Genomic DNA, 22544 nt, shown 5'->3' on the forward strand with positions numbered 1-22544 from the left:
GATCCTGTTGAATCTCAAAATATAGTTTTACTTGTCGAATGAATCCTTTGCATTGTTCAGCAGAGCCATCAAACTTATTAGGAAGAGCAAAGCTTACCGTTGAAGGCGTGGGAGGAGGAAGAGATCGTACGTAGTGCGTCAGGTGTTCGTTGATTGATTGTAGCTTTGCAAGTTGTTCCTGATAATTCTTCAGAATCTCGCTTTGGTAAGCGAATGCGGCTTGTAAGTTGGAAACCTCCGCTGGATTCACGGTAGGCGAATTATTCTGTAATGAGGGCGCTGATGCAGCATTAGAATCCATATGCAGAAGTTTATTGCAAATATCCTACAACAAACACGTAGAAACAGGCAGAGGGTCGAGCAGTCCGATCTTACAACAATCCAAGGGATAATCCAAGAGACGTTAGTGAGAAGCCAGGCAGAGAAGTCAAACCTTGAGATCAGTCCACACAAGCAAACAATCCAGAAAGGGAAATCCGTGGAATCAATGGTCAGAGAACGAGGCAGAATCATACACATGCAGACAATCAGAATAACAGGTAAATGCTTGGTAAGGCAGGGTAAACTGGCAATACTTCGCGATGAGAAAGCACATGGTTCCAGCTTAAGTAGTCCAAAACAGGAAGTGAATGTAGAAGCAGCAGAGGGAGCGCTCAGTCAGTACTCGGGTGATGGCTCCCTCTGCTGGCTTGGCATTACATATTTATTTATTGTTAGAAGCTTTCACTATCCTCCAATCTATCATTGGCAATATGAACAATCTGTTCAATTGCTTTAAGTATCAGAACATCAACGTCATTGTTTGTGTCAATCTCATCATGGTAGTTCTTCACTGGGAAGATGTGGCTCATTGGCACACCCACTTTGGCACTGCACAACTCCATCTGGACAGGAACAAAAAGTTAGGTCAGAAAACTGTGCATGGCTTTTAGACAAAACCTGATCAACATGTGGAATATGTAAAAGTATATATTTATTATAGCACATACCTTCTCTTTGATCTTCTTACTTTTGTAGATCTTCCTAAGATCATTTTTGACCAGAGGACATGCGTCATCCACTTTAGTCATGACAATAACTTGAGGAATCCCTACAGCACATGAAGAGACAGTGTGGAAGTTCTATAACAAGTTTTTTTCTCTCTCTCTCTCTCTCAATAAAATTGAACAAATCTGCGGAAGCGTTTTTTGAAAGACATGTTTATATACACATAACTGAACCACATAATTTTCTTAATTAATTTTTTTTTCTTAATTTCCTTATCTTAATATACTGTAAACAATCAAGTGGAAAAGTTTTACCCTTTTCACTGATTTTCTGGCGGATGATCCTCAACTTGTCAATGAGACGATCATCTGTGAATTGGACTGTATCCGCAGCTATAACGTAAACCAGGCAGAAACACTGGTCGGAGAGGTTGGGTTCACGGATGTAATGTTGATCATTATAACCGAGTGCCTGCTCCTGGTTGAACTAAGATTGGAAATTCAGCAAAATATGTTTAATGTTTCATAGAAACATAGAATTTTTGCAATTAATGTAGTGCTTTATTACTTTATAGCCATCCTTGACATGTCCATACAAAGCATTAATGATATCTTCTGTTTGTGACCCAGCCAATATTTCAGGTTCCAAGCCCATGATGTCCTTGAAGATGAAGGGCAAAGTTTTTTTCCCACATCTGATGGAGAATCCTTTGAGCTACAAATCAAGACCAAATACACTTTTGAACAGTTTTGAAGAAATCCTCATAATATTAACTAAAATGCTTACAATGCCCAAGAGTGTGTTGGTGGCAAACGTACTATTCGTGTGAAACTATGACTGTAACCATCAGCTGCATTAACTAGTGCTCTAGAGGTGATCCGTCCTTGAAAGGCACTATCGACTGAGTTAATAAAGCTGGACTTTCCTGCTCCAATTTGTCCAGCTACCAGGATATTGATGTCCTTTACATTTTCATGACTTGTAGAGAAGTTTTTTAGTTTTTCTTTTAAGGCTTCTTTTTGTCTGTCAAAACAGTTGACTATAGAATTTCAGTGAAAGATGATTTGTTACACAGTACAGTAGTATTTGGCACAATAGAGTCTTATTTGGAATGGCATATTACTACAATACACTTTTTTGTGCTGCGGTTTTAGATAATTTAATCCTGAATTATGAACATTTCTTAATTTTACCATTGTTTATATAAGCAAATATACACTTTTTTGGAATTTGACCACAGTACATATCAACACTTCTATAAGTTGAAATAAAGAAATTATGAGAAGCTGTTATGTATTTGGGCCAGATTGTTATATTTGGTTATAAAGAAAAATTAACAATGTTCAGGTCAAAACTATTTTATGACAATAATGGCCATAAACCGCGTTTCCACCACAGGAACTTTAACCAGGAACTAGGGACTTTGTTTTTGGAAGAGTTCATTTGCAAAAACTCTATAACTCCATTTATTATTTTTAAAAATTCATAGGAATCATGCTTTTTCATTATGCATTCCAAATAATCTCAATCAAATTGCAGTAGGGTTATTTTGATTAAGATAAAAAATAACTTAAAAAAAAAACGAACACAAGAAAACAATAAAAATCATGATAAAAAAAAAATGTTGGCTAAACGTCTGATGCATATGGGATACAAAAGTGGAAAAACTTCATGAGTGTCAAAGTCGTCATCGGATTGGTTGAATTCTACAGGTTTTCCCATAGACATGGAATTTCCTCAAGGCGTATGTGTCGCATTTTTTAAAGTTCCACGTGGAAAAAAAGATACTGTGGTGCCAGATCCCCTCACGAAGGAAGAAAGCCTTAGTGTTTACAACTGTGACAACAAGCCCTTATCAGTATCAATTAAACACTGGATTTTCAAAAGTATGTGAAATATTTAGAGTTCGCAGCATAGAATCTTTAAAATACATTCGAGAGTTTTACAGAGTCTGTTATTGTGGTGACATTTCCACCAGTGTTAATTTTGGCAGCCATTTTTGAATTAGTCTTAGTCTTAGTCTTGGGACGAAAATGCTTAATAGTCTTAGTGACATTTTAGTCATTTGAGTCTTTCATAGTTTTAGTTGACAAAAAGTAATTTAATTTTTGTCAACTTTTAGTCACTACATTTAGTAGTAGTTTTAGCATGACTAAAAGACTTACATAGAAAGACTGAGATTAAACTAAATTTTATTTCACGCTCTCTATGCAATATATCAAATCATATATGAGGATAGAAACAGAAACAGAAAACAAACAAACAAACAAACCTAAATCAATAAATACAAAAAAGAAAAAGTAAGCTTTTACAATATAGGCCTATAACAGAAATTATCTAATAAATGATGCAAATACCTTGATTTGGGACTTTTCAGGTCTCATTATGTCTCTAAATATATTAGAAATTCCTCTTTAAAATCTACCAAATCAACAGAAGAGGAACAGTAGAAACATATTGTTTATTAGCACTTAATGTTTTTTCTGTGTCTCAAACAGGCTATAGGGGACATGTTTTACCTGTTGTGGACATGATACTATGCCAAATTATTTTTTCTTATTGATTGACTGATTGATTGATTGATCTTCTCTTGGTATCCTTAATTCTTATGTGATGTGTCCTATATGTAGTGTAATATGAAAATTTAGTGTAATCTCAGGGTTTAAAAGTATTTCAGTTTAGGTATGCACAAGTCTTTCAGGATATAGATGTTCAGAAAATATTTTCTTAAAGGGGGAATTAATGTTTAAGTCAAGATAAATGTAGCCTTTACATCCAACTGACTTTCAGTTTTTCTTTCTGGTAAATGTAGCCCGAGTTTATGGATTTGTTATGAGGAGCTTGTGTTTCTGGAAGGGGATTTCATTTGGCCTGAAAGTATGTGACAAAAATAGTGTGCAAAACAAAAAGTAAATTTATATATAGTACCAATGATTGTGGTGCAGTTACTTTTCGCCTACTGTGTTTTGAATACTATGAATTCTGATATACTACTTTTGTAGTCCTACTACTTTTTTGCCATACTTTATTTCATAATTTTATTTCAACTTATGATTTTAGATCAGGTTTTGACACTTTTTTTTTTTTTACTGTGTGAGGTTACAGCCATTATTTTTTAATGTGGTGTGAAACACTTGGGGTGGTATTCACACCTGCAATGTTTATTTATGGACCAAAGTACAGTAGAAGTATAAAGGAAAGTAATGTTTTATTAAATTATCTAATTGGGCAAGCTAAGATGGCTATATGATTGTCAAGGAAATGTAAATTGAATGATAGGGGCTCAGTTGATGAGTAGAGGGGATGCCAGACGACAGTGGACGGAGGGCCAGGTGGAAGGAAGGGCATTTGTGAGCCTCCGGGTTTACATGCTAGAACTTTGGAACGGGAGCCCTCTCCTCTTCGGTGTGGCACTGTCGCTGTGCCATACATAGCTCAACCTCACCGCTGTGCAGGGGGTCGGGGAGCTCCTCTCCATGCTCACACCGTCCTCACACTTGCTCACTCGCAGTGGGCACAGTTGCCGGCTCTTGCACTTGGTCTAATGGGTTTAGGTCTACGTCTGGGGCAATCCTCTGCTCAGTTGCTCGGCTTCATGCTGGCTCATTGATTGTGGTGAGAAATGGCTCTCCGCCAGTGGTGGGCTGGGCTCTGGGTTTAGAGTGGTAATGGCGAGATCCTCCTCGGAACTGACGGTAAGCAGGGATCCATTTCTCGCCAGTATCCACTCCACAAAGGCAGTGAAATCTGCTCGGGATCATCTTCAGACGATGGTGTATGCTAAGAGCCAGAACAGTCTTGTATGGTCCTCGTGCAATCTCTCCCCCTGCTCTGGTAGGAGGAGGAGATATTCTGAGCAAAGGAGGGCATCCATGAGGGGAACAACGGAAAGAAAAAATGGAGGAAAAACACGGAGGTTAAGGTCTTGGTTTAGGTCTTCTGTCACATTACGCTGTTCAGGAAGAACACGGGAGGCAGGAGGGAATGTTTAGCAGTCTTTAAAGGTCCCGTTCTTCGTGATCCCATGTTTTAAACTTTAGTTAGTGTGTAATGTTGTTGTTAGAGTATAAATAATATCTGTAAAATTCTAAAGCTCAAACTTCAATCCCAAGCGAGATATTTTATTTAACAGAATTCGCCACTCTAGTTCCTGCAGTAATGACGTCTCTAAAACAGTTTTTTGACTAACCTCCGCCTACAGGAATACACAAAAAAGGGGGCGTGGCCTTGTTGCGTTCCGACGGAGAAGAGGAAGAGCTGCGTTTGTGTTTGTCTCCATGTCGTTGAAACGCTGTTATTTTCATCTCTGAGTCCAATCACCTTTGTTTGGGCTTCCCAGGGACGCTGTACTTGGAGATTAATGGTTAATCCACATGTAAAACTATGTGAAGCACATTTTGCTGAGGACAGCAAGCTTCCTCAAACTCAATCAGTTTAATGCCGGATTCGCACAAAGATTATTCTTAAAAGATGGAGCAGTTCCCTCTTTGTCTGGAGAAGGCATTGTTTATGGACCACAACCGGTAACACTTAATAGTGTTACCCCCAATTTCCATCAGATGCGTAACGGCTCCGCTGCGTGACAGCTCCGTGTTCCGTCGTCCGTCAATACCCACCAGGTCCGTATTTGTTGCGTAATGGCTGCGGTCATGACTGACAGCTGACGTCACGATGCCCCATGTAATCTCGCGAATTCTGGTGTGATCGCGCGATATGTAGTTTCTATAAACAGAACTACCAAACCAGGAACAGTTTTCCATCCGAAGGAGTATAGGATAGAACTCTTTTCTTTTCTCTTTTCATTTCTTCATCCATCGTGTCAACGGGGTTAAAACTTCAACAAGCCTGTCTCCGCCCATTATGATGTTTTCAAGGTGTTGTATAGGGAAATATGAGCGCGGTGTATTTTATTTTGAAAATTAAACGGATCTTTTATTTTGTTTCTGGCTGTTCTGTTTTGTCACTCGACTTCCTGTCCTGCGTACTCTGCCCTGTAGTGCTGCGGAGCGCTCCGGCATCCGGCAAAAATAGAAGCTCTGCGTATCTGGTCCGGAGGGCTGCGGATCGCCGGAGTCGGAACGCAGCTGTTACGCATTCAGTGGAAATACACTCATTGACTTTAATGGAAACCTATTGACTCCGCCGCCGTGACGGAGCCGTAACGCAGCCGTTACGCATCTGGTGGAAATTGAGGGTTAGTGACATTTTAGTCATTTGAGTCTTTCATAGTTTTAGTTGACAAAAAGTCATTTAATTTTTGTCAACTTTTAGTCACTACATTTAGTAGTAGTTTTAGCATGACTAAAAGACTTACATAGAAAGACTGAGATTAAACTAAATTTTATTTCACGCTCTCTATGCAATATATCAAATCATATATAAGGATAGAAACAGAAACAGAAAACAAACAAACAAACAAACCTAAATCAATAAATACAAAAAAGAAAAAGTAAGCTTTTACAATATAGGCCTATAACAGAAATTATCTAATAAATGATGCAAATACCTTGATTTGGGACTTTTCAGGTCTCATTATGTCTCTAAATATATTAGAAATTCCTCTTTAAAATCTACCAAATCAACAGAAGAGGAACAGTAGAAACATATTGTTTATTAGCACTTAATGTTTTTTCTGTGTCTCAAACAGGCTATAGGGGACATGTTTTACCTGTTGTGGACATGATACTATGCCAAATTATTTTTTCTTATTGATTGACTGATTGATTGATTGATCTTCTCTTGGTATCCTTAATTCTTATGTGATGTGTCCTATATGTAGTGTAATATGAAAATTTAGTGTAATCTCAGGGTTTAAAAGTATTTCAGTTTAGGTATGCACAAGTCTTTCAGGATATAGATGTTCAGAAAATATTTTCTTAAAGGGGGAATTAATGTTTAAGTCAAGATAAATGTAGCCTTTACATCCAACTGACTTTCAGTTTTTCTTTCTGGTAAATGTAGCCCGAGTTAATGGATTTGTTATGAGGAGCTTGTGTTTCTGGATGGGGGTTTCATTTGGCCTGAAAGTATGTGACAAAAATAGTGTGCAAAACAGAAAGTAAATTTATATATAGTACCAATGATTGTGGTGCAGTTACTTTTCGCCTACTGTGTTTTGAATACTATGAATTCTGATATAGTACTTTTGTAGTCCTACTACTTTTTTGCCATACTTTATTTCATAATTTTATTTCAACTTATGATTTTAGATCAGGTTTTGCCGATAAACGAAAGATCAATGGCAAGAGATCTTTGGGTAAAGTACCTCCCCCAAATGCTGCTGGAGGACCCTGCACAGACCTCCTATTGATAAAAGAAATGCAGATTTGCAGTAGAGGAATGTGCATGGTATGATAGCCACAGACAGACACAGAAAAAATCTTGATCCAAATGCAGGGGAGGGTTGTCTGTTTTGTGGACCACTAGACACTTTTTTTTTTACTGTGTGAGGTTACAGCCATTATTTTTTAATGTGGTGTGAAACACTTGGGGTGGTATTCACACCTGCAATGTTTATTTATGGACCAAAGTACAGTAGAAGTATAAAGGAAAGTAATGTTTTATTAAATTATCTAATTGGGCAAGCTAAGATGGCTATATGATTGTCAAGGAAATGTAAATTGAATGATAGGGGCTCAGTTGATGAGTAGAGGGGATGCCAGACGACAGTGGACGGAGGGCCAGGTGGAAGGAAGGGCATTTGTGAGCCTCCGGGTTTACATGCTAGAACTTTGGAACGGGAGCCCTCTCCTCTTCGGTGTGGCACTGTTGCTGTGCCATACATAGCTCAACCTCAGCCGCTGTGCAGGGGGTCGGGGAGCTCCTCTCCATGCTCACACCGTCCTCACACTTGCTCACTCGCAGTGGGCAGTTGCCGGCTCTCGCACTTGGTCTAATGGGTTTAGGTCTACGTCTGGGGCAATCCTCTGCTCAGTTGCTCGGCTTCATGCTGGCTCATTGATTGTGGTGAGAAATGGCTCTCCGCCAGTGGTGGGCTGGGCTCTGGGTTGAGAGTGGTAATGGCGAGATCCTCCTCGGAACTGACGGTAAGCAGGGATCCATTTCTCGCCAGTATCCACTCCACAAAGGCAGTGAAATCTGCTCGGGATTATCTTCAGACGATGGTGTATGCTAAGAGCCAGAACAGTCTTGTATGGTCCTCGTGCAATCTCTCCCCCTGCTCTGGTAGGAGGTGGAGATATTCTGAGCAAAGGAGGGCATCCATGAGGGGAACAACGGAAAGAAAAAATGGAGGAAAAACACGGAGATTAAGGTCTTGGTTTAGGTCTTCTGTCACATTACGCTGTTCAGGAAGAACACGGCAGGAGGGAATGTTTAGCAGTCTTTAAAGGTCCCGTTCTTCGTGATCCCATGTTTTAAACTTTAGTTAGTGTGTAATGTTGTTGTTAGAGTATAAATAATATCTGTAAAATTCTAAAGCTCAAACTTCAATCCCAAGCGAGATATTTTATTTAACTGAATTCGCCACTCTAGTTCCTGCAGTAATGACGTCTCTAAAACAGTTTTTTGACTAACCTCCGCCTACAGGAATACACAAAAAAGGGGGCGTGGCCTTGTTGCGTTCCGACGGAGAAGAGGAAGAGCTGCGTTTGTGTTTGTCTCCATGTCGTCGAAACGCTGTTATTTTCATCTCTGAGTCCAATCACCTTTGTTTGGGCTTCCCAGGGACGCTGTACTTGGAGATTAATGGTTAATCCACATGTAAAACTATGTGAAGCACATTTTGCTGAGGACAGCAAGCTTCCTCAAACTCAATCAGTTTAATTCCGGATTCGCACAAAGATTATTCTTAAAAGATGGAGCAGTTCCCTCTTTGTCTGGAGAAGGCATTGTTTATGGACCACAACCGGTAAGTGTATTTTATTATTGAAGTTGGTGCGTTTAACAGTTTCTGTAACTTATTAAACAAAGGGCAACGCTGTTTAGCTTTGTTAACTACATTTTAGGGCTGTGCAAAAAAATCAAATGTGATTTTATGCGCATCTCGTCAGTAAAAACGCTCCTGTGATTATAAGTACATCTCCAGCATGTGCGTTCTTTTACTGTCTATGGTTCAGATCAGCATTGCCAGGTTTTCAAAACAAATCCTGCCAACTTGCTTCTCAAAACTAGTCTGAAACTAGCCCAATCGCGTTTCCAGGAGGGCAGCGCGCGCTCAGCTGCTGTCGAATCACAACACAGGAACCACTGGCACAATCAAAACTCGTTACGTATTTCTGAAGAAGGGACTTCATAGAACAAGGAAGACATCAGCCCGTTTTTATGACAGTGAAAACAGCAGTATATAGATAGGTGAATTGTGTGAAAAATACTGTGTTTTATACACGCGAAACATGAACACATGTTATATTGCACACTGTAAACACAATCAAAGCTTCAAAAAAGCACGAAAAACGGGACCTTTAATAAATGAAACCCTTGGAAACATCACAACAGGAGCTTGAGCACAAATCCTGACACATAGACTGTAAAAGAAGTAATTTTTCATTAGTAATTTTTCATTCAAATGTCTGGACATTTAGATTTATAGTTTTCATGTACACCATATTGCAAAAGCAATGAGAACACAGGAAATCAAACATTTATGCCATGCAAAGTACGATATGCATAAAATTAAATTTTGGCAGAAACTTGTTAGATTTGTTGATATACAATTAGACAAGTTCCTCTAAAATATTCCTAAAAGTTAATGTTCAAAGTTAGCAGGTTTACAGTGTAGCAGGACATAAGATTAAAATGCCAGTTTGTATTAGTGTCCTACTGTAGTTCAGTGTATATTTTTGGCTTGTATACTTGACTCTTGACTCTTAATACTGTGGTTCTTCAAACTCCAGCGTAATCTTGATTTGATGAGCTAAATTTAATAATTTCTGTTGATTGGGAACAACACTTAAAATAATTTAAAACAATGAATATACTAATACAGAAAAAAATCCTAGAATTGTGTAGCAAGGAAAGGAGATTGTGTTAGAAGTCTGGTGGAAAATTGCACCATTAAATGGCATGCATTACATTTACAATTTCATTGTGTATCTGTGTGTTTCATCAAAAAATTGCTTGTTACATCAATAAATTTAGAAAGCACTTTTCCAACATGTCTTACATTAGAAAAAAAAAAAAATCAAATTCATAGTGAAGTAAGCCAGATTTATTAGAATAACAGACTGGTAAACAAGCTACAGCAGAGTTGAAATGCAAAGAGAAGAAAATCACTTTCAACATGAGTTTCAAGATAGTGACAATAATGTAGTGCTTTATTACTTTATAGCCATCCTTGACAGGTCCAAAAAAGGATTGATGGTGTCTTCTGTTTGCGACCCAGCAAATACTTCACTTTCCAAGCCCATAATGGCCTTGAAAATGAAGGGTAACATTTTTTTCTCCCACTTCTGATGGTCAACCATCTGAGCTACAAACCACGACCAAATACACTGAACAAATTTCTAAACGCAACATTTTTGTTTTTGTCCATAAACCAGTCGGTATCTGGTGTGACCACCATTTGCCTCACGCAGTGCAACGCATTTCCTCCATATTGAGTTGATCAGGTTGTTAATTGTAGCCTGTGGAATGTTGGTCCACTCCTCTTCAATGGCTGTGTGAAGTTTCTGGATATTGACAGGAACTGGAACACGCTGTCGTATACACTAATCCAGAGCATCCCAAACATGCTCAATGGGTGACATGTCCGGGGAGTATGCTAGCCGTGTAAGAACTGGGAGGTTTTCAGCTTGCAGGAATTGTGTACAGATCCTTGCAACATAGGGTGATGAGGTGAGGTGATGGTTGACATCAGCAAACCGCTCTTACACACGATGTCATATTCTGTCTGCCATTTGCCCTGTACAGTGAAAACCCATTCCCTCCAGGATTTTGCAGAACATTTTTTTTTTTTTGCTGTCATGATCAACAAAATCATGATTTTGTTGCTGCTTTTCTCAAAATTTGTCATGATATTTGAGACATTTCTTATTGTTTTGCAGTGAAAATATACCACATACATTTTATGACTTTTCTTACTTCGAGAACCACTGTAGCTCTCCAGACTAACGTTTGACTATTAAGTACTACACTTTTAGCTTTTATGTTATTTTTACAATACATTTTACGACAACGCATTGTATTCATATTTTTGTTGTAAATGCAAATGCAAGATGGGAAATTTATGGACAGTCCTGTAATATTCTTGCTACCATAGGTAACTACACCGTAGAAGCATTATTTTACAACCACCGCATAGCACTGTGGGATCGCTGCTGTTTGAATTTTGAAATTATGTGGCCAACGGTACCAGAAGTATTTTAACATTTTTGGAAGAAGGAACATGTCTCAGGTATGTAACATAAATTCTGTTTTATAAGTCTGTTTCATTTGGTTTATTTCCATTGAATATTTTTTGATTTCTCTTGAACTGACCGCGGTGAGGTTAGTTAAAATGTTTTATCTAAATTAAAACCACTGGAGCTTTACCCAGAAACTAGGGGACTTTGGGCTGGTACTCGGTGTGTTTCCACCACAGCTACCATGATCTAAATAAAGTTCTGGGTTAAAAAAAACAAAAAACAAAACTCCTGCTCGCGAGGTAAAACTTGTTCAAAGGTCTGGAACTTTCAGAAGTGGCAAAGCAGTATTGTAATTCAACATATCCCTATTGCATCCATAAAATGCCTAGCCCTAGTCTAAATTAGCAAAAACCATACAGTACCATAACTTTGTCTCCCACCTGATAAAATTGGTACTGTCAAGTTCTGATCTATTTCTTGCGCAATTCCCCACTTGAAAAGGACAGTCCCTCCACATGAAGCTTTTAACTGGATTTCACTCAATAAACAGCCATGGGAACAGTTGTTTGTCTTGTTTGTCTTATTTACCATTCCTTGATAGCAATAAACATGTGGAAAACCTCAAAAGAGATGACAAATACAAGTTATTATTTGAGTTGACAGCAAAATTAAACAATTCTTCACATTCACCTCAGATAAACACAGTACTGTCATTATAAAATACAAGGTTTCCACTTTTAAGAAGTATTTTCATAGTAAAAAACTATTCTAAGGCATCATTGTAGCCACACAACTAGATATGCTTTACAAAACAAAATCAATTGGGATTTTAATTTTCAGAATGTTCTTATCTTTTAACCAAGTATCTTTAGCCAAATAATTTTAGACTATACATTTTTAACTGAATTAAGAACTTGGTTTATTAAGACTTCTACAAAGTTTAAATTACTTTTAACCATTTCAAACACATTCTTTGTCAAACAATGGATTTGGCTTTTCTTCCATTTCCTTTATACCCCAGAAACAACATTTGAATTTACAAATACCACTGCAAAAGTCCTATCAAATTCAACAAGAGTTAATAGTTTGTATTTTCCAGAGTACCATTAACACTGCACTGCTTAAGTCAGTCTAGCCAAACATGTCCAATATGGCGCTTACCGGCTGTCCTTCACAGTATTGTAGAAGGCTTGGTCTTGCACACCTTGTCACCTTGATGACAAAGATGGTTTCCTTGGTCTTGTGGTGCTTTAAATGCTCCTTTGACTGCGGTCTAAAGACAACAACAGAGCCAGGTACTGGCACGCTCAGATTACCTGTTAGATTTGTTCCATCTGGTTCACCACTGAGGAGCTCCCAGGCAGTTTGTCAGCACAGGTACTTTTGCCCATCATGCCAATATTGCCACTCATGCATGTATGTATGTAGTGCAGCTTTCTAGTGCTCATTTAGCTTTCATATTGTGTTAATGCATTTCAGGAGAGACACTAAGCACAGACAAGTGGATGTCTTTGGAAGGAACAATTGTGATGGGGCCCCACAACAACCTTCTGAATGGAGTGGCAGCGACCTTCACTGCCTACTATGTGTTTAACATACAGTATCCTGAAGGGGCCTCAAGGACTAAAGGTATGTTTAAACTGCTTGCCCACTAATAAAGAAAATAGATCCATCATTCTCATATGGGACATCTCATTGATCACTTTCTTTTTGTTCAGTATTGTTAGGCCCTATGATATACTCTTGATATACGCATTGATGTCAAAAGACAGGTTTCCATCCAATTCCTTTGCATCTTTTAAGTGCATTCGAAAAATTTGGCAAAGAAACCCTATAACTAGATAGCATTTCCATCAGCTGTGTTATGCAAATTAGAAATGGACATGAAAGTTTTCATGAAAAGCTGTGGGTTCAAAACGTAAGGGGCAACTTATAACACCTGATACAATTGCAACAAATGTGAATCTCTGTCGCATTTAATAGCGAGTAAATCCACATAAAAGTTTTTATTCAGATTAGAATATTTTATGTGAATTTGAACCATTTGCAGTAAGGATTTTTTTTTTTTCAAATGGTTAAAATGTGCAATAAAAAGCTGGATGGAGACAAAGCTATTGCTATTAAGTGTCTAACCTAGAGTTGGTATTGCCCTGCAGGACATTTATGTAAACACAGAAAAGTCAGACAGACAGCGGTTTAACATTACAATGTTCATTAATTAAGTACATTTTAGGGGTTAAAGGGGTCATATGATGCGATTACATTTTTCCTTTCTCTTTGGAGTGTTACAAGCTCTTGGTGAATGAAGAAAATCTTTAAAGTTTCAAAAAGTAAAGTCTTAAATCCAAAGAGATATTCTTTATAAAAGATAAGAATCAACCACACCCTCCTAAAATGGCTCGTTCTAACACACCCTCACATCTCTACCTCAACATGAGGGTAAGTTATTAATGACATAATTTTGCTATTTGGGTGAACTATCCCTTTAAGCTGTTAACTTTTTAATGTGGCTGACACTCCCTCTGAGTTAAAACAAACCAATATCCCAGAGTAATTAATTTACTCAAACAGTACACTGACTGAACTGCTGTGAAGAGAGAAATGAAGATGAACACCGAGCCGAGTCAGATAACGAACAAATGGCTGACTCATTCTCGAGAATGAGGTGTGAGTTATTAAATACTAAATGTGTGTATATTTATTATGTATATATAAACACACATACACATATATATGAAGGAAAAATTAATTATATACATGTATTAATATATTTACATACAATTATTTTTTAAAAAAAGTCACAACCGCCTTTTTTCTAATCCTGTGTTGGAAACAAGCTTCCATAAAAAAAGAGCAGCCTGGACATTCTGCTAAACAGAAGAAAGATAAAAATGCAGGTAAGGAACTGAACAGGTGTGTGAGTAAATGCTGACAGGTTTCAGTTTTGGGTGCATTGTTTCTTTAATGACTCTCAGGTGAATCTGACTAAAGTGAGTACATCAGTATTCTCTCAAAATCTAGTTTTAAACCTTTAAATGATGAAGGCAAATAGCTGATGTTTTTAATAGTCTTAATAGTCATACACTATTAAGTTCTCATATAAAATAAACTGTAATACAACATCTAAAGCAGCTGTAAACTGAAATGAATAAATAACAACTAAAATAAAACACTTTATTTGCACTGAAATGGAATGCAGTAAAACAGGCAAAATTCTCAATGCTGTAAAAAAGTGAGCTATTTTCCACCCTTAAAATTATTTGTTGGTGTAATCCTTTGATGCAGTCATGGTGATTAAGTCATTTAAGATTAATTAAAATGTTAAATAATAATTTGACTTGATTAAAATCAATAAATAAATGTTACCACATGAAACACATTTTAAAATCACACACACACACACACACAAAAGCACAACCATAAATGTAATTTTATTAATAAGATTCGGGAGGAGCGCGTCAGATACTTAGCCTAATCAACACAGGTGGTCCATAATCAAGTAATCAATCCCATAGTATAAATATCGCTGACTTACCTCTATCCATTGACGGTTTATCAGCATCCCTCCTCCACCCCATCTCCTCACTTCAAGTTCACTTTATAAATAGACGGGGATTCCCGAGCTCTGAGCCCTTCCCCGGACAGAACGCCAAATACGCATTCCATACCTCAGCTAATTATATGTAAGCGTGAACTATTGAATATGAGAGTCTGAACTTTTCCATTAAACCATGAAATCAGGTGACCAATCCAGGCAACAGTCCCTGGACATAGTCATCAAGCACTTGTGGCATTTTCCCAAAGACATTGCATATCCAAAAATGCAACAGACCAGCAATAGACTAGAAGCATGGAGAATTGATACTGTGTACAGTAATATGAAATGTATTCATATTTCTGACAGAAATGAGACAATCTCCACACTGGCAGTGGCAGAATTAGTGGAATAATACAAAGTCGGTTTAAAGACACTACATAAAAATCTTTAAACGGTTTTCAAGTAATTACTATCCAGGATAAATGTTTTTACAAATGTCTGGCAGTGATTTTACCTTCAAATTGTAAACCTTAATGTAATATGTCTATAGTTTTTTAGAAACTTTCTTGTTTTGGATCCACACGGCCTCAGGTTCAAAATTACCCCTGCTGCCTGCAGACTCACAAAGGCTAGTTGTAATTTCTGTTGTATGTGCTAATTAAAGATCTATTAATAAGTGACAAGAATGTCATACTGGTTGGCCGTACTGGCTGGTTGATTGACAGGTGTGTACAGGTTCTTCCAGATGGCATAGTAATGGATGCCTGCTCCCATTGCATATAGCGTGAGCAAAGGGCACTATTCCATCACTTTTAAAGAACACTATGCCCAACACATAACACCCGCCACCAACCGAGAGCTCACACAGACCTGACCTGTCTGCCTATAAAGAAAACAGACATTTCATTGATTTCTAATTAGTCTTTCATATCAATTTCCATTAACAAGTGTTCATTTTCTTACCATAGAGAGGATGACAAGAGCAGGATAAACACCCATTGCTACTTAACAGATCAGCTGTACAGCTTTAAACCTGTAACACGAAGGACGCAAGCAGGGGCGTAGCACCAAATTCTGGGCCCTGTATACTCTCAATGTCAGTGGGCCCCCTACACATGCCATTGTACGATGCGGGTTAGCAAAATGAAAATTAAATTTTGAATGAAATTTTTTTTTTAATTATTTGAACATAAACAAGTATAAATAGTGTTTAAATCTATAATCAAATCAGATTATACTAAAGACTGGTTTTTTCATTCACCACCTCAATTAATGCATTTGGCCTACTTGTGCTCAAATACCTTTAAACCTTAGGCTACATCGGGTTCGTTTGTGTACTAACATTTTGATCCATGATACTGATGCAAGTTTTAAATTAAAAACATTTATTTTTGAACAGGAGAACACGAGACAACTGTACCCTCAGAAACCAATCAAATAAGCTAAGTCTGCCTTAATGAAAAAAAAAAATGTTAACTATAAAGGAATAACCTTTCAGTTTTGTAAATTCCCATTAATTCCCTTATATTCCTGTTAACTCCCATGGAAATTTTCCAACCCTATTCATTGGCTTTGATAACATCATGAATTTATTGAGCATTGACTATAGCTTTTAAGCACAGCACTGTTTGTTTCTGAAACTGGTTAATGTTGGCCACCTGATGTTAGGCCTGGCCGATAATTTACTTACAGCAACAAGCAGCCTGGTTGACAAACTAAGCTAAAGATTTAACATTAGCATGCATACATTAGCAGCAGCTGTCTGGAGTTGACTACGTTAACTTTAATTGGATGTAGGTGCATAACAAGCAAACTCAGTTCACCTTTTGGAAAGAAAGCAGTCATCAGCTGCTTCCCCTCATTCTGCCTCCTTTCTTTTTCCTTCCTTCCTTCCTGTCTTTCTTTTTTTTTTTGAAAGCCCGATTTGGGCTTTTTTTGCGCAGCATGATCAGGCTCCCAGGCTGTAGACCGCTCAAGACTCACTGCGTTACTTGTTTGCCGCCGGCTGCACCATTTGGGGGGGGGGGGGGGTTGGGGGGGGGGTCCAGAGTGTCTGGCACTGAGTTCATTCTCTCAGTTGGTGTTATCAATATATTTTGAAATTAATAATGACATCAATTGGAGGGCCCAATTAATTCGAATCAGGCTACAAAAAAATTTACAAAAAAAATAAATAAATAATTGATGGGATTTCAAAGGGCCCTCTCCCTAGACGGGGCCCTGGGTAGTCAGGTCCACTTTTCCCCCCACTACCACACCCATGGACGCAAGAAACATGTTCACCTTTAACACAGAAAATGTTCAAGGTGTTTTTGCATCTTTATGCAGCATGCATTTCAAATTATATATATTCGAGATTTTTCTAATGATTCGATCATGTTTAAGGGAATATTTCACCTAAAAATGAAAACTGCTGAAAATGTACTCCCCCAGCACTGCAGAGGATCATGTTAAATTTCTCCTAACCTGTTACAATCTACATATTGGATAGATTGAGAGTGACTACATTTTCAGCGAATTTTCATTTTTGTGTGGACTAATTCTTTATTTCACTTTTCAAAATAACAAAAGCAGTCAAAAGTCATTTTAATAAACAAACAAACAAAAAAAGTCAAAAAATATTATCTAACTTACAATTTGCAAAGTGGAAATGTGGTTTGGGCATAAAATTATTTCTTCAAAATCAATCATACATTTGAAAAACAGCTGAGAACTGAGCAAATAGCTGTAACTGGTTCAAAGAAAGACGGGAATTAGGTCATATTAGGTCATACGAGACTTCTTCACCTTGCAAATGGTTGTCAAAAGTTAAAAAAATATATATCAAAAGCACATCATATTTTGTAGAAAAATGTAAGGTGCCAAGCCAAAATAAGACACTAGTTTAGGAATCAGCACCTCTAAATTATAAAGAAACGTATTTGATTTAATTCAACAAATGTGACGCAGGGTACTGTGATCAACAAAATAGAAAGATCGATGCTATTTCTTACAAAATAAATCTAGAACTTCGAAATTAACACTTTTAAATCATTATTAATGATAACCTTAATACTCTTAGCACATGCATACCTTTCATGTAAGAAGAAAACATAGGCAGTTCCTCCAGAGGCCATCACCCAGACCACCCAACGCATGTGGGCAGCCCATGGACCAAGATCCCACAGTGTCAGCCTGCCATAAATACATTAGATTCTTCATTAAAGGTATTGTGAACATCAAACTATCTGTGAAAGTCTCACAGTTTATTTTTCAGGATATATAAATCATAAATGCACTGTACAGTATGTAAATTTGGATGAAGTTTGCCAAATAAATAAATAAAAGTAATATTGACATTTATAACTCAAATATATGCAGCTTTGTATCAAGTTAAAATGACTAAAACCCAAAGCATCGAAAATGCTGTTTATTTAACTAAATATGTGGAAATTGTTATAAACTGTATCAGTTTAACATTGCTCAGAAAATTATCTAAATTTCTAAAAAAAAAAATCTGTTTGGCTTTACATAATATTTGAAATAAAATAAATACATCTAAATACACTGTTGTAAGTTTAAGCAGCCAATTGTTTTTTACAACATTATTGGTGATCCAACATTTTTCTGTGGAATCAGAATCTTTGGCACCATCACTATTTCAGCTAAAATCTCCCCATTCACACATCTTAGTGGAAACAAACTGAAAACCCTCGGCCAACGCTCTTTACATTGTTATCCATCTCCACACCCGAAACTCAGTGTTAATTTATGAAAGCTATACACAAATCCATTAATCCCCAATCCAGACTCTAAACCAATTTCTCAAATTGCTGCAGAAACAACAATCACTATTGACATATTCTCACCAAGGTGTGTAGGACGGTGCAATGAGGAAATAGATCACCATCCTGTCACACATGTGGAAACAATTCTCAACCAATCTAAAAAATAAAGTAACAGAAATTCAATTTGGATTGGATTATCATTTAGGCCTGAAAGATGATGAGATTGCAAGTACATGTAGACATTTGCAGCTACACAAGCTTAATTTCAAGAAATTAAACAAGACATACACTTGTAACTCGTTAGACAGATATTCAAGTTCACAGTATGTACACAAACTGAAAATGAACTGAACCTCAAAAAGTTTTAGATCATACTCTTACCGGAGATGAGATTTTTTTCCAGGAGATAGTATGGAAAACTGTGGATATGATGAAAAGGCTTGATAGTCCTGCCCCATAGAGCCATGCTGAAATCTCCTCCCAGTGTTCATCAGATAAGAGGTACAACAAGATCCCACCCACAATGCTGGGAATGATCCAGAGCTGAGAATAAAATACAGTCACAGATCATGATCTCCTGTGTGAACTGTAGAGGAAATGATTTCAATATAATTGTAGATACATAATTATGATTAAAGGAATAGTTCACCCAAAAATGAAAATTTGCTTAAAATTTACTAACCCACAGGCCATCAATTTTATTTTAGTTTTATATTTCTGTATAATTTCCAGATTTTTCCACAAAATCCTAGAAACTCAAAAAATTTTAGAAAGTTTCCAGAAATTTCCCATAATGTTCTGCCTCTTTGCAACCATGTAGATACAGTAAGTTGTTTCTTCATCTGAACAGATTTTGAGAAAATTGGCATTACATCACTTGCTCACTATTGGATTCTCTGCAGTAAATGGGTGCCATCAGAATGAAAGTCCAAACAGCTGATTGAAACATAATAATCCACACCATTCCAATTAAAAATGTCGTTAAAAGTACAGGTTGTAGGACCTGCCACTAGAGGGCGCACTACCAAAACAATAACAATCGCGTGGTTTGATGATGCTAAGAAAGAGCATGGAATGATGGGATTTGTTGTCTTCTACCCAACCGCTGATGGCCATCAATCAGACAGAAAGATAAATAATGGATTTAATTGATTACTGTTTAGTCAGATTATATGAAAACGATTACAAATATTCAACAAATATATACACTTGTGTACAGTACATTCAAACACAATAATTGGGCATACATAGCAAACATGAGTTCAACGATTTGCGCGAGTGGATTACATACAAAGTCAATGCAAAGACGCGATCAGACTATGGATCAGACGCCATGTCCCGGGTTTGGCGTGTATTGCCCATAATAATAATCTTGTTGATTGTTATAATAGCATACGTTTTCTGTAAAGATACAAATCAGAACAACTCACCTGTCGAGTAAAACACAAGCGAGATCTCTTTCTAGTTGAAGCTTGCCGCGAAGCTCTCTCATCTAGAAAATGCAACACTGATATTGATCCTCGCTCTTTCTCTCCTCTTGTCCCAAACTCTTCTTGGGTCATTTGGTTGGCCCGTATGCTTACGTTTACGGGAGCTGTCCTTGTCGACAGAACCAGCGGCAGATGGTAAACAGTAATTATGTTCCATAAATAAGTAACACAATCCACCATAAAATGTGCAAGAAGTAAATAAGGAACTGCTTGAAGTAAGCTAGTGGTTTGCTGGACGCTAAACACTACTTCCGCATTTGTCCACAACACTGTTGTCATGTGGTTGCTTTGTCAGTAAAGGCGTTAACAAAGGGCAACTAATGTCATTGACAGGCGACTGCACTGCCCCCATGTCACTGTTTAGAATGGGAATTTTCTCATGATTTTCAAGTAGTTGAAAACATTAACCCTTCAAGCAGATACGCGTTTTGAGTCATTTTCTCCTGATAACCCCGAAAAGAACTTAAATTACACTTTCAGTTTTAATCGTACAGATAAGAGCATATTGTTAGTAATCAGCTGGACAAAATATATAACACTAGCCTAGTGGTATTTTTATATTTTACTGCAAAGATATTACAAATTGTACCTTTAAGTAATAAACTGTGTTTGTAAGAAACAAATCCATCAAGACGTTTCAATTTTACATCTATGTCTCTGTCCAAATTATAAGTCCATAATCCTGTTGTCCTCTCACATCATAACATATTAGAACTGCTTTTAGACTGGACAAGAGTTGTGTGGATTACTTAGTTATTTTGTCTTCTGATGGCAACCCTTTCATTGCAGAGGATCCATTGGTGAGCAAGTGATGTGATGCATTTTTCCAAATCTATACATTTAAAGAAACAAACTCATCTACACTTTGGATGGCCTGAGGGGCGAGTACGTTTTAATTTTTGTGTGAATTATTCCTTTAAGACTGTAAACACACAACTCACCGCATGTGTGGCACAGTTAGCAGCGTGCTCATATTCTGTTGGCTGATATCTCTTATTAGAGGGTGCACGATTGTTCATTAATCTAAAAAATGAAAATAAAAAAGAGCTAGAAAATACAGAATGAAGTAATGCTAAGTAAAATTTAAAAAACTAATGCAAAACTTACTATCAATCACCATCCTAAAGCATACTTAAAAGGACAAAGTGTGGCTCCTGAAATTTGTGATTGAATGTAGTTTAAATAAATCAGTTTTTTTTTTATTGGTAATTTCAATTAAAATCTTTCTGATAAATTCTAAAGTTTCCAGGGGATTGATGTACATACATATTCAACTGATGTATGAAAGAAAAAAAAATGTATGCATTTTTGCATTGCTGTATGTATTGTTTCAATGTAATTGCTAATTAACTAGTCACTATGTAGGTCAAAATATCATGTGACTGACAATAACTTTTGTTGTTGGCTGGAAGAGGCTATAACCACAGCAGTGGAGTCTTTCACCCTTACAAACATCTCTGCTCAGTGCTGATGTCACTGTTGTCATGGAAACAGACTGTGATGAAAAGAGAATGAGGCTGTGTGTGGTTTCTTTTTCTTCTTTTATACCACAGAGTGACACTTTGAATTCAGGACCACAATTTTACGTTACAGTGTTTATGCCAAATAAAGAAACTTTAGTAAAATAAAGATTCCTAGAAATGTGATGCAAAAATAGGTAATGATAGGTAAAAATTGATAGCCTGAACGCACTAAGTCGATTTGGATAAAAGCGTCTGTGTAATGCGTTAAATCTCCATAATCATCGGGAAGAAGGAGGCGGGAACCGGTGGAAAATCAAAATGAAACTTTAATTACAAAATAAACACAAAACAGCGCACCAGCCCCTCACGGACGACTGATGCACACAAAATAAAACCAAAACCTAAAATAAAGCCCAGGCCTGGTCCTCTCTCTTCCTTCACTGTCGTTGCTCCAGTTTTATATCCTTCCATCTCCTCCGTGGGCCTCGAGACCGGCGGGTCAAACAGGCGTAGCTCATCTCCAATCACTCCACCGGCCTCGCTCCCACGTCCCTCGGGCCCGCCCCACTCGTCACAGTCTGCTAAATGCATAAATTGAATTTTAATTTTTTTATTCAAAATGGACAATTCTGCTGTAGGAATTTATTACAAATAACTCCACTTTAATTACTAGAATGATTAGTTCATAATGTTCCTGAATGTCAGTCTCACGTGTTCATGATTAGAAGGGTTAAATATTAAAAAGAGTTTGGAATAGCTATTTGCAAAAACCAAAAAAAAAAAATAACAGTAGTAGTGAGCACACAGCTGCATGATAACGTTAAACAATATAGACTGATACTGCAATTAGGTCAAACGGAACTGATTTGACTTCTAATATGGTTGCTTCTCTTAATGACTAGGTCTAGTTCAACACATCTGTCCTAATTTCTATTGTTAGCAACCCAAATAACATGGCCTAAATTTGTTCTAGTATTAATTAATACTGGTCACTC

The 22544-nt window shown here is 37.3% G+C and overlaps 1 protein-coding gene and 1 pseudogene across 3 annotated transcripts in view; both read right to left on the bottom strand.

The window, feature by feature from the left end:
• Window positions 1-706: 706 nt before the first annotated feature.
• The window catches only part of LOC132143406 (interferon-induced protein 44-like), a 58888-nt gene continuing 37050 nt past the window's right edge, over window positions 707-22544 (bottom strand). The window contains exons 4-7 of one of the 3 annotated variants that reach the window (XM_059553592.1): window positions 1555-1701; window positions 1302-1473; window positions 990-1090; window positions 707-884 (exon numbers count right to left, since the gene is read on the bottom strand). In XM_059553592.1, coding sequence (XP_059409575.1) covers window positions 714-884; window positions 990-1090; window positions 1302-1473; window positions 1555-1701 — 591 coding nt within the window. In that variant the 3' untranslated portion in view covers window positions 707-713. The remainder of the gene's footprint in view (window positions 885-989; window positions 1091-1301; window positions 1474-1554; window positions 1702-22544) is intronic. The other 2 variants (XM_059553591.1, XM_059553590.1) reach the window with 2 other exon arrangements.
• Window positions 15606-21105, bottom strand: LOC132142992 (monocyte to macrophage differentiation factor 2-like; annotated as a pseudogene).

This window comes from Carassius carassius, chromosome 7, assembly GCF_963082965.1.
Source record: "Carassius carassius chromosome 7, fCarCar2.1, whole genome shotgun sequence".
NCBI lineage: Eukaryota > Metazoa > Chordata > Actinopteri > Cypriniformes > Cyprinidae > Carassius > Carassius carassius.